We start from the raw sequence: 15,539 nt of genomic DNA, 5'->3' as shown, positions 1-15,539 counted from the left end.
ACCGAATATTCTTTTTCTCTGATAACTACCAAGTCAAAGGTCGGCTGTTTCAAAAAACTCTAATCGTCCAATGCTTTACTGTTGATCGTGATTATGACAATTGGGGCCCGCAGGTAAGAAAACTGATTCTCTGACCGTTTGTTTGACTGTTAACTGACATGTGGGGCCCACATGTCAATGTCTCTTTGTCATAATTTAATAAAAAATTCAATCAAGTCCCTGTAAAATTTGAAAAAAAGCAATCGGTTCCCTGCAGACTTAAAAAAAATCAATCGGGTCCCTTTCATGCTCAAACTCGAGAGGAGTTGCGCCCTCCCGGCCATGGTGCGTGGCTCCCGGCGCTCCTAGGCGCGGCTCGCGGCGGCCCTTGCCCGCCTTGCCCCGGCGCGGCTCGCAGCGGCCCTTGCCCGCCTTGCTCCAACGCGGCTCGCAGCGGCTCTTGCTCCTGGGCACGACGCGTGGTGGAGGTGGCCGTTGGTGACTGGTCGAGGTCCTGGAGCTCGGGCAAGGAGGAGAGAAGAAAGAGATAGAGGGAGAGAAGAAAATGTAGGAGGAAGAAAAAATATCTTACATGTGGGTCCCACAATAAGCTAACGGTCAAACAAAAAGATCAACAAACGGATTGTTTAGGAGCAGGCCCGACCTATCATAAACCCATTTAAAATGTTAGCAACGAGGAATTTGGGTTTTTTGAAACAGCCGACTCCCGAATTGGTAGTTATCAGCGAAAAAAAAATATTTGGTAGTTTTTTGGAACCATAGCCTGTAAAGTAGCAGTTTTATGCTATTTACTCGGGAGAACGGTACAAGAGTGGTAGCAACTTCGCAGCTTGATATTTATCAGATCTTAAGACGTCCTTTAGGTGTCTTTTTTTCCAAGAACAACCACTTCGCAGCTTGCATCTGACGCTTCTGCATATTTTCTTTCCTTCGGTGCCGAAAGGAGGAACTTGGACCAGGACGGACCCAAGAATCCTGGCCTGGCAATGGCATGCATGCAAGTCAGTCAACTACTAGTGCAGTTTTCCTCCAAACGACTACAGAATTAAAGTAAGTAATAAGCGCTTCAAAATTTACTACTACCAGAGAAAAGAAAGGAGAAAAACAAGCCCGGGCTCTACCGTGCAAAGCTTTGCTTCCTTCCTACCCTTGAAGAACCAACCTCGCCAGTTCACCAGAAAAACTGCAACGGAGGTTCTTTTGCAGTTTCGCTTCTTTCATCTGAATCTTCATGCCATCTCAGAGTTACGCGGTTTGAGCAATCTGCAAGAAGTTTCACTTCTATTTATTATAAAGTACAACGGATAGGGCATATTTGACTAGGAATAAGCAAGCAAAGCAAGTCCCTATAGGGATCCTCCTCCTTCACCATTTGGTATGCTTATGCTCCCCTGCCATGAAGTATCAAATCCACACAACCCAGTCAAATAAATGCAACTTTTTTTTTATCTGAGGGCAGGCCTGGCGCAGTGGTGAAGTCCTCCCCACTTGTGCCAAGAGGTCCTGGGTTCGAACCAGCCTCTCTGCATTGCACTTTGCAGGGGTAAGACTAGCTTCCTATAATCCCTCCCCAGACCCCACCTTGTGTGGGAGTTTCTATGCACTGGGTCTGTCCTTTTTTGCAGGCAGTTATTGGAACATAAGAAGGATCTACCCTGGTGGCCGCAATGGAGGCTGCTTTCCTGTCGGCGGTGTTGAAGTCTGCAGTCAACAAGCTAGTTCGGCTGATAACCAGCGAGTTCGCCTCCATAATCGGTGTTACCAAACATCTCTCCGAGCTCCAGGGTTTATTTGGAGATATCACTAGTTGGCTGTCAGCTGTGGGGGTCAGGGCAACAGCAAGTGGTTCATCACCGAATTGGATCAAAGAGTTGAAAGCAGTTGTCAATGATTTTGATGACCTGCTCTATCGCCTGGAAGCCGAGAAGCACAAGGCGGACATTGCTAGTGAAAATCATGCTATGGCTAATTGGTTCTATACAAAACCGAAATCCGTTCTGTTCCGAACCAAGATAGCCCAGGAGGTTAAGGAAATCAAGAAGAGATTCGCGAAAATTGTGAAGCAGCGAGCTGACTTCAATGCAATAGTAACTAGTAGTAGTACACTAGTCACTCATCATGTTCATCCTACACACAAGACAATAGGGGAGATGTCAATATTGGCAAATACCACACATGTATTTGGAAGGGATGAGGTCAAGTATAGCATCGTATCTAAGCTAGTAGAGGCTGATAGTCATAGTACCCAAGACAGGATGCCGATAGTTTCTGTTGTCGGGTTAGGTGGGTCTGGCAAAACTACTTTGGCCAAATATATTTGCCAGGATAGCAAGATACGGCAACACTTTGAAGTTGTGTTCTGGGTTCATGTGTCTCAAAAATTTAACGTGGAAAACCTCCTCGGGAAGCTATTTGAATCTGTCTCTGACGATAGGTCCGAGCTTTATACCCTGCAGCACATGAGCAGAACAATCTCTGAGAAGTTGAGCAGAGGGAAGTTTCTCCTTGTCTTGGATGACGTTTGGAACGAGGACAAACATGATTGGGAGCAGTTTGAACAACATTTGAACATTGCCACACCTGGAAGCAAGATTTTACTCACTACCCGTGATGGAAAAGTTGCAGAAGCGGTTAAATCTGCAGAAATATTCAATTTGCCACTCTTATCAGATGATGACAGCTGGAAATTGTTCCAACATAGTTCTGGATGGGCCGAGGAAGCTTTGGATCCTGAGTTCATTGAAGTTGGAAAAGAGATTGTGAAGAAATGTGCTGGAATGCCAATAGCAATTAAGTCTCTCGCAGGTAACCTTCACGGGAAGCGGGAAATGAAATATTGGCAGTCCTTGAGGGATTGTAATTTACTGACTGACAAGGATATACAACACAGAGTTTTGGGGTCCTTGATGTTGAGCTATTTTCATTTGTCAGATGATCTTAAGCAGTGCTTTGTGCTTTGTTCTATATTTCCAAAAGGCTATTGTATAGACAAAGTCAACTTGATTTCCCAATGGATAACACATGGCTTCATTAATTCGACGAATGCAGGTCGACAACTGGAAGAAATTGGAAACGACTACTTTGATTCTCTTCTCAAAATTTCTTTTCTTCAGGATCTAGATCTAGATGTGGATGTGTCTAATGAAAAAAGAGTGACATGCAGGATGCACGACCTGGTTCATGATCTCACTCGGCAAATTTTACAGGATGAGATAGTTCTTACACCAAAGAGGAGCACTAGTGATCATAATCGGACATGCAGATATTTATCTTTAGGTTCATGCACTGAGAAGATTGAAAGGAAGTTGTTTAACAAGCTCCGTGCCCTCTTTGTTAGTAAAGTTACCTTTGCATCCGATAAGCCGATTAAGGAGGGTTATTGTGTGCGCAGTGTTGTTCTGGAGCAAATAATGGATACTTCTGACACTCTATTCATATTGAAGTTTGAATATCTTGGATATCTTAGAATCTCCAATTGCAGAATAGAAGAACTTCCAGAAGGTATCACGGGTTGTTGGAACTTGCAAGCTCTTCATGTCATAAATTGTTTTCAGTTTGCAAAGTTACCTGAATCTATTGGAAATCTTAGAAAACTAAGAACTTTGGAGTTGTTACGGGCTGGAAATCTTGAAGGCTTGCCTCACTCTATTGGTGATTGTCATAATCTTCAAAGCTTGCACCTGATTAGTTGTTTGAAATTCAGAGTGATACCAGACTCCATACGTAAAAATGAGAACTTACGGATTCTCAGTATTGTCGGCTGTCTTTCTTTGCTACATCTGCCATCGGAACCTTTTGTGAGGCTACGGAACCTAGAAACAGTTAACTTAAGTGGATGCAGGAGTCTTGAAGACATACCCGGTTCATTTGTTTGTGATGAGTTGCATACTTTAAAACTCCGTGATTTGACCAAACTTACTGTACTACCTCAGAGCATCACTTCTCTGAGTAATCTAGAACACCTAGACCTTCAGTGCTGCAGCGGTCTAGTTGAGTTACCTGAAGCTATAGTGAACTTAAAGAGGCTTGTAGTTCTGAACCTAGAAGGATGTTGGAATCTGCGGGGCCTGCCAGCAGGGTTTGGACAGCTGACTCGTCTACAAACGTTGGGTTTGTTTGTTTTGGGAGATAGCAGCGAGCATGCACGGATATCAGAGCTTGAAAGTCTCAATAGGCTAAGCGGTAAACTGGAAATTCGCATTATGCATGCCATGGATCCATATGATGCAAAAAAGGCTTACTTGGAAAAGAATAACTTACATGAACTTGTGTTGTCGTTCTGGAAAATGGACATTAAAATGGAACAAGAGACTCGTATGGAACAAGCGATGTCAGTTCTTAAGGTTCTTGAGCCGCCATCTGGAATTAAGAAGCTGTCTATTAGCGGTTACAAGGGTTTGCATTTGCCACATTGGTTGACCAAGAAAACACAGCTGAGTAACTTGAATAGCAGATTCAAGCAAACTGTTGGTCTAACTCATTTTCCCCACCTGACTGTAATGTCACTATGCTATATCCACAACGTGAAGCACTTGACAGGACTTGTAGAGTTGCCTTCCTTGAAGTTCCTCGGCCTACATAACTTTGGCACCCTTGAAAGCATCAATATAGGTCCCTTACCGTCACTCACTGAGTTCAACATTGATTCTATGCCTCATTCTTTGGAACTGACTACAGCGATAAGGGCAATTCTCGCTGACAGGGATGGAGCAACTGTATGCTGCAATCAGAAAATGCAATGCTCTTTCCCTCGCCTGTCCGATCTAGACATAAGGAACTGCCCAAAACTGAATGTGAACCCGTGCTTTCCGGCATCCCTGGAGAGCTTGACATTGGATAACAGCATCGTGTGGCCAGTACATCATCCTCAGGGGGACAAATTAGAATCACCCTCCTGCAGCAACAGCAATGGGGTCTCCTTTTGCTCGACCCTTGTCAAGAGACTAGAGATAAGGTCGATGGAAGGACCGTCGTGTAACTCTGATTGGGAGTTCCTGCAACATCTTGGCGCACTCCAATCACTAGAAATCACGAATTGTAACGAGGAACTGAAACAGTTACCTGAGAGCATGCGGAGCCTCACCGCCCTCCAACAGCTGGAGATCTCAAACTGCTCTGTTCTTGGCGTGCTGCCGGAGTGGCTCGGGGAACTCTGCTCACTAAAGAAACTGAAAATCTCTGGTTGCAAAAATCTCAGGGAGTTGTCTGAAGGGATGCAGCACCTCATTTCCTTGCAAGAGTTAATCATACAAGAATGTGATGCCCTTTACCAGCTGCCGGAAGTAGGAGGGCTGGGGGGGCTCCTCTCTGTCAAGCTCTGGATGTTGCCTAGACTGAGCTGCCTTCCTGAGTCCATTCGGAGCCTTACCTCCCTCCAGAAGATAAATATAACAGGGTGTGATGCCATCCACCAGCTGCCAGAAGGGCTGGGGGAGCTTCGCTATCTCCGTAAGATCAGGATTGTGGAGCTGCCCGTCCTAACCAGACTTCCTGAGTCCTTCCAGGGCCTCATCTCCCTCCACAAGCTAAATTTAACAGACTGTGATGCCCTTCTTCTGCTGCCTGAGAAACTCGGGGAGCTCCGCTCTCTTCGAACCCTCATCATCTGGAATTTGCCTGCTCTTACATGCCTTCCCGAGTCCATTCAGGACCTCACTTCGCTCTGTGAACTCATCATAGGTTGTTGTGATGCTCTCACCTTGCTACCAGAGTCGATCGGGCAACTCTCTGCACTCCGATCACTGAATATCAGGAATTGCCGTGGTCTTACATCTTTGCCACGCTCCATAAAACACCTTGCTGCTCTACAGGTGTTATGTATGACTGGCAACCCTCATCTGTCCAGGCGCTACATGAAAGGAGTGGGAAAGGATTGGCACCTCATTTCTCATATTCATCATGTGTCAATGGATGGAATGAGGAACTAATTTAGGATTGGCCGCTTATATCTCATTTATTCATGATGTGGTTGTGTTGCGCCAGTTTAGAGAATTGAGGACCAGGGAAAGGTAACATGTTTAATTTCTAACTCCATGACTGCCCACTCTTCTCTTCTCTGATCCTTAATAGCTTGTCATAACCAACTACTTGTTACTCATTTGCTAACAATTCATATTCTTCCGCAGATGTTCCTGGGCCATTGTTCCATCTTTTTTGTCAGTGGAGTTTACCCTGAGCACAGGCATTCTTATGAAGCAGCTTTACTTTTTCTGGTTGGGGCTAATCACCATCTCTTGACTCTTGAGATGTTTCATAACTAAGAATGCTTGCTTCGCAAGAATCAGTTCCTCCAGTGGGGATGGGCCAGCAGCATTCTAGCCCTTTAAGCTCTCACATGCTCAAATGCTGTGGTAGGTGTCTTATCCTTGTACCTCACATGGTAAAAATCAAGCATAAAAAGTTCTGCTGTAACACAATAGTTAATTCCAAATATGTGGTGTGCAATAACTTTATTGCCACAATAAAGGTTCTAAATAGCTAGCAGTAGTTTGGGTCTGTGCCCTGAAAACGTTAAAACATGCTTTTAAAGAATAGCTCCGCTATAGCTTGTTAGGTTTGTAGCTGCAAATGTGTATTAAATCACGATTTAAACTTTGCCCACTATGGATCTTAAGTTTTCAGCTCAATGTTGGCCATGTTAGTTTCTCCAAAAGATGAATAATTAAACTCACTAGATAACACGAGACAATTGTTGTACTCTGTCCCCTTCCAGCTTTGCAGTGAATATATGTCATTCTCCCACGAGATGTGTTCCCTGATTAAACTTGCAATGTCACCATTGAAAAACTTATTTTCTTCAATCTCATTAAAGTGAAAAAAAATACTCAAACAAAAGTGTTGTATTACCACTATCGCATAATACACAACCAAAGGCAAACATAAGAGCAGTGCTCGGTTGGCTAGGGTGCACGCTTGTGTGCCTGCCCACCCCAGTTCGAGGCCAAGCCTCCGCAGGGCGCTCATTTCGTCCTTAAAATATGCCCTGGGTGCTAGTGCCCATGATCGAGTTTAATTCCATACCCACGGAAAAGTACATAGAGCACTGGCAACTGACCACACAAAATAAAATGTTTCATAAGAACAATAACGATAAAACTGACACTACAGAGCTGTGACTAAAACTGATAAAAAGTAACAATCAGTAAATATAGTACTTGCAATGAGCAAATGTTCCACAGATGCGTTAACTTAGGACAATCAAGATGTGAAAGTTAGAACGTTGTCCCTCACTTAATCACTAACTGTATAACAATCATTAACACTGAAAACTTCTATTTCTTCCCTAAAAAACTAATAGTTCTATTTCTGATTTTTCTCCAAGCAAGTTCTATTCAGTTTGACTTCTGATTTATGTTTGTACGCGCTTTAGGAAAAGAAAAAGGCTTCAAACTGCCCCAAATGTATTGCCAGTGTAGCCGTAAACAAAAGGTTGCGACTTACCTACTAATCCCTCCGTCTCATAATTACAAGATGTTATTACAGCCAATGTACTCATATATTGGTTGTAATAACATCTTATATTATGGGACGGAGGGAGTAGCAATAAGGAAGTCTTAAACCTTAGTACTAGGACATAATGCAATATATAACAAGAAATAATAGTGACTTTGAGATTATTTCTAGTAATAGGTCCATGTTGAAATTGCCTAAGCAGTAAAACTAACCAACATTTGGTACACAAACAATATGCTTCTCAATTCTAGAAGTTAAATAGATATGTATATGGTTCATGACCATCAACAGCTGGTTCAGCCTTCACTAGTGTGCATCACAGTAACAAGGCTAGCCAAGAAATAATAGCTTAGTCAAATACAATATGCTGTCGGAAAACATCAAAGGTAGACTCATGAATAGTATAACTCTTAAATTTCTGACAGTAACCAAAAATGGGTGCAACCAAACATGCTACATTCCATTGACGATGGGGTTTTGCATTTTGCAAGTTATTATTGAGATTACCCCTTGTCTAACAATGACCACAAAGATCCCAAGTGCCAGTATTCCAAATATTACTTGATAGTTGCTACCAACAAAGAAAGCACAAATATTAACTTAAGCTAGTCCAGATCGGGAAGTTAGAATGCCTGTTTCTCACTTCACCATTGCACAATGACCATTAACACTGAATAGGTCTATTTCTGGTTTGGCTTCTGAATTCTGATTTCTGTTCATTGTGCTTTAAGAGAGAAAAAAATGCATCAAACAGGCCTAAATGTCTGGTCAGTGCAGCTATACACAAACATTTGTGATTTAGCTACTAGCAATGATAAAGTCAATACAACATGAGACGGTCAAATTTTCGGAAAACATCACATTAGACTCACGAGTAGCATAACACTTTAATTTCTGACAGTGACCGAAAACAGAACCAACATCATTTTGGGAGCACCCAAACATGCTACATTTCTGGATTTTTGCCTTCTGAAAATTACTGAGGCTACCCCCCTGTCTACCAATTACCTCAAAGATCCCATGTGCCAGTATTCAAAATATTACTTGATACTAGTTGCTACCAACAAAGAAGCATAGTTGCTAACTCTGACACCCCCACGGAATAGATTAGCACATTTCAGATAAATGTTTCTTCTCACTCCAAATAATGCATTCTAATTCCGTTAAACTAAAACAAAATGATAACGCGTTTGCATCTAAAAGTTCACCGCGATGGAGGAAATTACTTGCTCATCTGACAAATCACTAGGTAGTCTCAATCTTTGTCTCCCCCGGGATAAGGCTGCTGGAAAGCCGATCTATGGTAGCGGCAGCACACGCACCTGATCGACCTCGTCCCACCACCGGAACTCGGCCTGGACCTTGCTCCTCACCACGTTGTAGAGCAGCGTCGGGTAGAAGAGCGCCCTCGCGGCGGCGCCCACCGCCGCCTCCTTCGCCTTCCTCCGCGCCCCCGCCCCGCGCCGCAGCCATGGCGAATCGGCGTTCGGCGGCCGTGCGAACGACGGCCGGATTGATTGCTCCTCGAGATCGCCCGGGAGGTCGAAGGTCTTCCGACGAGCTGTCCTTCTCCGGTGTTCGAGGGCTGAACTGCCAGCGTTGCTTCAAAAAAAAAAAAGAAAAAAAAACTGCCAGCGTTGGGGTGGATTTTTCAATTTTTTTTCCCCTGTTTTCCCTCGATTTGTTTTTTTTCTTTGAGACATCGATTTCTTTTTTCTTTTTTGAGTGCATCGATTTGTTTTTTCTGCTGTGAGAAAAACTGGGGTTGAACCAAACCTGGCCAAATGGGCCGGTCCTGGTGTGCCGGTCCGATAGCGGCTGATAGAGGCGCAAAACGGCTCAATAGGCTAAATCCTATGCAGGCCAGCGGGCTAAAAAAAACTTGCCGCCGAGCTGGCCCATTTACTGAAAGGAGCCGTGCGAGGGTACACGGTGACACGTTCGTGTGCGAACAGGCGGCACGGCAAGGGCGATTGCTCAATCAGTGCAGAGCAGCGAGGCGGCGTGTGTGGCAATGTCAACTACCATGGGTGCCGGGGACGACAGTAGAGGAAGGTTGCAAGGGGGAAGAATCTCGAGGACGAAGAAGCACTGCGAGTTTTGAATGAAAAAACGACAAGTGATGAATAGGTTGCATTAATTTCTAAATCGCAGAAGGAACTTAGTTACATGTGAGGGAGGGGGGAATGGATGTTTGCATGCAAAACTAATTCATTGTCAGAATTACCACATGTATGAAAAAAGATGTAGCACGACTGCAATAAAAAATAAGACCAGGCTCATAAAATGCACTGCTAATCATCAACATCATCGACATCCGCGATTGGAACACGTGAGGTGATCACCTATGACACAATACATGGAATCACAATTACCTACAAATGTACGTTCTCTGTTTGGGTTTATAAGTCCCCCTTAAATTTTGAGTCAAAGTTCACCTAAAATTTGAATAATAAATAATAAATTATGTGTTTAAAAAGTATATCAACAAGAACTACTTTCAAATACGAATCCAATTACAAACTCTCAAAATTTGACGGGGCTAATAAACCCGGACGAAGAATTCCACTTCTACCCCCCAGAGCAAGAAAATTCAATAAACCCACCGCCTGAGATGTAGGAACATATTTCCGGTAACATGTATGGCAGTGTTCGATGTATTTTAAGCTCTAAAAACCGGTAAACCAAATGAAAATATTACTGAAAATCGAGCGACCATGAAAGTAAAGTCGCCTAGACTGAACTCAATATAGATGCAATTGCTTCTACTCTCTCCATTGGGGTTTATAAGCCCCTCTTGTATTTTCAGTTCAACTTAGATAATAAAATAGTATGATTATACCAAAAAGGAATTCAAATATGAATCCAATATTATGATTTTTGTCATATAACTTATATTTCACTTGTCAAATTTACGATCCAAGTTTCACTCAAAAATCAAAATACAAGAGGGACTAACAAATCCAGAAATTTTAAAAGCAATAATACCTATAAATCCAAACCACGGCCTCAAGATCATGCATGCCTACAGAACACCTCAAGACGCATGTTGTTTTCCCCTCACGTAGGTTTATCTCCTCCAGTGCATCTCACAATTTCAGCCAGAGTAAACTATGCATGCAGTGAACGCTACTGGTAAATTTGTGTGAAATGGTTCTGTTTGTTCCATAGATCTTAAAACTTATGGAATACAAAAACTGAACTACATGGTCAGCTTTAGAGCATTGCTCGACCCAAAATTATTGAAAGAAAGGTAAACTGCCAAACTCACCGCACAGATAAAGATATAATAAGAATTCAAACTGAAGACGGTGAAGGCACCAAAGAAAGGAAAAAAAAACAGATAACCAAAGCTTATTGAGCAGGGGTAGGGCTGGGTGGCGCCAGCTCTGGAGGGACCTCTCGAGTGCCACTAAGCATGGAATCGTGTTCCTCGTCATGGTGAGTGAATTTCTTGCGCAGCACTTTCTCAAAATCAATCTTTTCCAAGGGCTTGGCATTCTCAACAGCGTGTGCCTTGGCTAAGTTGGAATAGTTGGCAGCTGATTCCGCAATGAAAGCAATCTCCTCATCTGTGAGCTTCCTCAGAAATTTCGCAGGGTTTCCGCCCCATACCTAAATTGAACAGGGATAGTCAACAAAAGAGCACTTGCTGAGATAAGATAATCAAACAAGAGTTGGTTAAGTAAAAAAAGATGAGCAAACGTGTCTGAGATGACCTAAATAAGAATCCAAACAATAGTGGTGAAGTAAAGCACAACCTCTCCACAAGGGATCCTTGTGTTCTGTCTTACAAGGGCTCCAGCAGCAACCATCCCATGCTTTTCCACAACAACACCATCTAACAGGGTTGCTCCCATACCAACAAAAGCTTCATCCTCAACAGTGCATCCTTGTAATACAGCACTATGTCCTGCGAAACAAAGTTTGGAACATGTATATTATACCAGAATACCAGTGAACTTTTTACATGAGAATGAAGGTCCTACATAGAAGAAAACAGGTTTGGTGTCAGATTGGTTCTGGCATATCATATAGTGGGCAATATGAGAGGCAATGGGTACCATTACCAATATCAGAGCTTAAATTTCGAATACAAATGTTTATTTATAGTACATATCCTCTGCTAAATGTATGTCAAGCTAACTCTACTAAGGTTTTGCACAAAAGCTCGATTGCTCAAACCGTGTTCGAAATTATCAATACTATTGTGTTGGAATAAAAACATGGTATCTGTCTGGTATGCATGCTTACAGTCCAGAGAGCATAATTTACGGCTCCAATAACGAAATACTTGTGGATACCAATGAGAAGTAGCACCCCGATAAAGATCAATAACAAGTTTACTATACTAGACTTTGGTCTAAGCAGATAATGAACAATTAAACATCGCGAGGCTGTGGAATAAAGCAGTGGTTAAAACAAGAACCAGAAGGTATATCTATATTTACCTACTGTGACATTGTCTCCAATGATGGTTGGAAAGACTTTCCCAGTTAGATTAGATTTTGCCACATGCACAACAGAATTGTCCTGTATATTCGTCCCAGATCCAACTTGAACGTTATTTGCATCCCCTGAAATCAAGTATGTTGATTTAGCAAAGACGACCAAAATGATGCTCACTGGAAAACTGAGCACCAACCTCTTAAGACGCAGCCGTACCAAATTGAAGACCCTTGTCCAACTTCAACATCACCAATAAGGGATGCACTTGGAGCGACAAATGCCTCTTTGTGAACATGAGGGGCTTTGTCAAAGATGTTCATAAGTGTGCGATGCCCTGAAACTGGATAGGTCCAAAACAAAATCATGTTAGCACTTTGATAGGTGTAGTTGCTCACAACAGCACAAACAATTATAACGTATGTCAACATAAAACATGGTAATAATAATTAGATGCAGTGCACAACATTAGCAGCATCCTGCAGATAAGGGTGCAGAAGATCAGGTGATCAGAAAGTGCCATCTACCACTTCACGGCCACAGAAAGCTAATATGCAGATGAAGGAAAACTTACAGATGGATACACAGGTTATCCATCTACAGAGTGTGACATGAAGAGGGAATACAAATTCATGAGCTTGATCAAGGATTAAGTGATCAAAGAAGATAGAGTCAATGTAAGTGAAATGTGACAACACTTAGCTATCATTCAGGAGATGTGCAATCAAAATGTTAACACATGATTACTATGCTTACAAATATATAGAAACAATCCAGCAAAAAACAACAAAATAACATCATCAGATATACAAATAAGAGGTGAACACAACATATGCACATCCAAGGATAATGATATCGATTAGGAAGAGATGTGCAGAACCAAAAAGTGTCCAATTATATTTGTGTCACTCTCAGGAGCAGCGGGCTACAGTACTGGAGCAAATAGCACAAGTCACCATGTATACTGAACTAATTTGTATAAAATATAACCTCTAAGAAATACATCCGCAAGCAGCCAATCTTCTGCCATAGTGCCATCTAAGTCCGCTTTCTACCACCTAAACAAACTGTCAGCATAGACCAGCTTACTGTAGAACAGAACTACAGGCACGATTCTGGGCTGATATGGTGGCAACAGTGTTGACATGGCTCATGGACAAGGTTGAGAGATTCGCACAGCCTAAGAGGCTAAGATTAAACAGTGTATCTTGGGGTCTGCCGTGCAACAGAGAGACTACTTCCACGAACCACATCAGATACGACCAAAACTGGCCAGCATTTTGAGACGTGGCTGTAAGTGGGGGGCTGTAAGCAAGCCAGATCCAATACTATATTGCCAAAGGTATTGTGTTATGCAGAAGGATAGCTTACATGATGTGTTTATTGTGCAATTTACTTGAAGAGTTAATAATTTAAGGGTACATTTGCTTGCATACTAGGGTATTGTAGATTCATGAGATGAAGGGTCTTCTGAAAGCAAAATACCAGTATTGATTTCTATTTGAATCAAAACAGATGTAAATGACAATCCCTGGTCGAGGCAATACTCAATCACGACACAAGATAACTGAGAAATTTTAGTTTACATCGTGTGAAACCTCAAAGCCACCCAAGCATGGCCGACTATCTGTAAAGATAACGGTAAATCTCACGAATAGCAATATAAGCTATTTGCAACAAACAAATTATCAAAAACATTATTAAACTCCGGCCAGAACCCCATCTTAAGACAGGAATTCCTCGACTTTCAGCTCACCTGGCAAATAGAACGATAAAGGGGGCAGAATGGAGCTCAAGAGTGTTAATAGAACTACAGCCATTCAGATAGCATCCCAATATCATGGCAAATAGTACCTAATGCTAACAGATGTTGTTGATAGCAATTCGCCAATTTGACATATTCAGAACTTTCAGTTAATATGGAATTAGTATAAATAATTGGGAAGAGGCGAGTTCTTCCAAAGAGTGATCTACAATCCATACATACACTGTCCACCTCCTTAATTTTAGCTTACTGTACACGAAACCTGTTAACTATTCCAAGACAGGTCAGTAAATAAACAGCACTATATTTCACAAAATGAACCGAGCAACGAGCACGATGACCTAAAAATGCAGAACCCTAGGGCAACCCCAATCTAATGGGGCACACATGACCGCGATATTTCCTGAACCGTCCCTAACATTAGGCGGCCACCCCGATCTGCTCACTCTTTCGGGGCCGCCCGAGAAGACCAAATCCACGCGATGCCCGGAGTATCCGCAAAAATCGACGAGGGAGGGGGGAAAGGGAGGATTATTAGGGGCGCGGGAAGGTGTTTATGCTTACTCTGCTCGTGGAAGAAGTAGTTCCCCTGGAGGCGGCAGCCGAGGCGGTCGAGGGCCTGACCGGTCTCCCGGATCCAGAACCCCACCGCGTAAAATGCCTTTGCCATCTCTCGGGGCGGCAGCGGCGGCGGCGGCGGGCAAGATCGCAGAGGCGGCGACTGCGGATGCGCGGAGGCGCCGGTGGCCTTGCGTTTGTTGCGCCGGGAGATCTAGAGGAGAGAGGGGAGCTGAGCCGGGAGCATCTCCCAACGGATGTAAAACTTGGTGATGTGAAAATGATTAAATAAACAAAAGCGAATTTTATTTATTTATTTTATTGCATTCAGGTGTCAAAGAATGGGAAAGCAATTGAAACATTAGATCCAACGGTGGGAGCCTGGCCCTAGACCGTCGTTGGGCCGCCTAGGACAACAGTTAGAGCGGACCAGGAGGCGGGGGTGCATCCAACTTCCACCGTGGCACGCCACCCCGTGCGTCGAATGAGTGGTGGCGGCTCGGCGGAGGTCGCCGGCCGCTAATTGACCTCAGTGTTCGATGGTGATCCAGTGACGACTATTCCAAGTGGTGGAGGTGGCGGGAATGGACGAAATCGACGGTAGCACTCCGGGCTTCTACGGCAGCGACGGGGTCCTGGCGATTATCTTGGCCGACATGAACGAGCGGCAAGGTTGGGAGCGGTCGCGAGAGCGGCTGCAATGGCAGTTGGTGGCGAGAATGTCTGGTCGAACGGTGATTGAACGGCGTGAAAGTTTCAGCATGGCGTTTGGGTTCCCGCCCGCACTATTTTGGTTTTGGGCAACCGCTAGAGCTGTTCAAAATTTGCAGCACTTGGGGCTAAAAATTGAGGGTTTCAAAGAAGATTTCATCACCAAATAGAGATGCATCATTTGTTGGGTCTGAATTTCTAGGTCTAAAAGTGCTTCAAGCGACATTTTTATGGCATCACGGTTGTTTTACATCTATTGAAGATTATTGATACATCTTCGGTGTATCTATAATTTTTGAAGTATTCATTCTATATTCACATAATTTATAGATGGTTATTTTCACCTTTTTTGTTGTTTTTATTGAACCAACATGTGAATCCAGTGCCAAGTGACAGCGGAAAAGGGATTTTTACGGGGACAAAAGAATCAAACAAAAAATATGTTAAAATGTTCCGCACGAGAAGAGGCCCAATGATAGAAGGGGTGAAGGGGGCTACAGGAAGGCCACACGGCCTCCTCATATGCTCACTCCTTGGCCGTGTAGGCAACTAGGAGATCCATTGGCGTCCTTTCGCTGCTGACTTACTCCAGAAGTTTTGCCATTGT

The 15,539-nt window shown here is 43.4% G+C and overlaps 1 protein-coding gene and 1 long non-coding RNA gene across 2 annotated transcripts; both read right to left on the bottom strand.

The window, feature by feature from the left end:
• Positions 1–218: 218 nt before the first annotated feature.
• LOC123156482 (uncharacterized) lies at positions 219–9,075 on the bottom strand. Its single transcript, XR_006478171.1, has 3 exons — positions 8,775–9,075; positions 1,122–1,263; positions 219–980 (listed from the first exon to the last, which is right to left on the bottom strand). It is a non-coding gene; the product is annotated as an uncharacterized lncRNA (long non-coding RNA).
• Positions 9,076–10,592: 1,517 nt separating this feature from the next.
• Positions 10,593–14,321, bottom strand: LOC123156481 (gamma carbonic anhydrase 1, mitochondrial; the record flags this gene model as incomplete). Its single annotated transcript, XM_044574609.1, is given in 5 exon segments — positions 10,593–11,067; positions 11,214–11,365; positions 11,904–12,029; positions 12,098–12,241; positions 14,228–14,321. Coding segments are annotated over 5 exon segments (777 nt in total), but the record flags the coding sequence as incomplete, so codon positions are not given.
• Positions 14,322–15,539: the final 1,218 nt, after the last annotated feature.

Source organism: Triticum aestivum, chromosome 7B, assembly GCF_018294505.1.
Source record: "Triticum aestivum cultivar Chinese Spring chromosome 7B, IWGSC CS RefSeq v2.1, whole genome shotgun sequence".
NCBI lineage: Eukaryota > Viridiplantae > Streptophyta > Magnoliopsida > Poales > Poaceae > Triticum > Triticum aestivum.
This window is presented reverse-complemented; position numbering and strand designations above follow the sequence as displayed.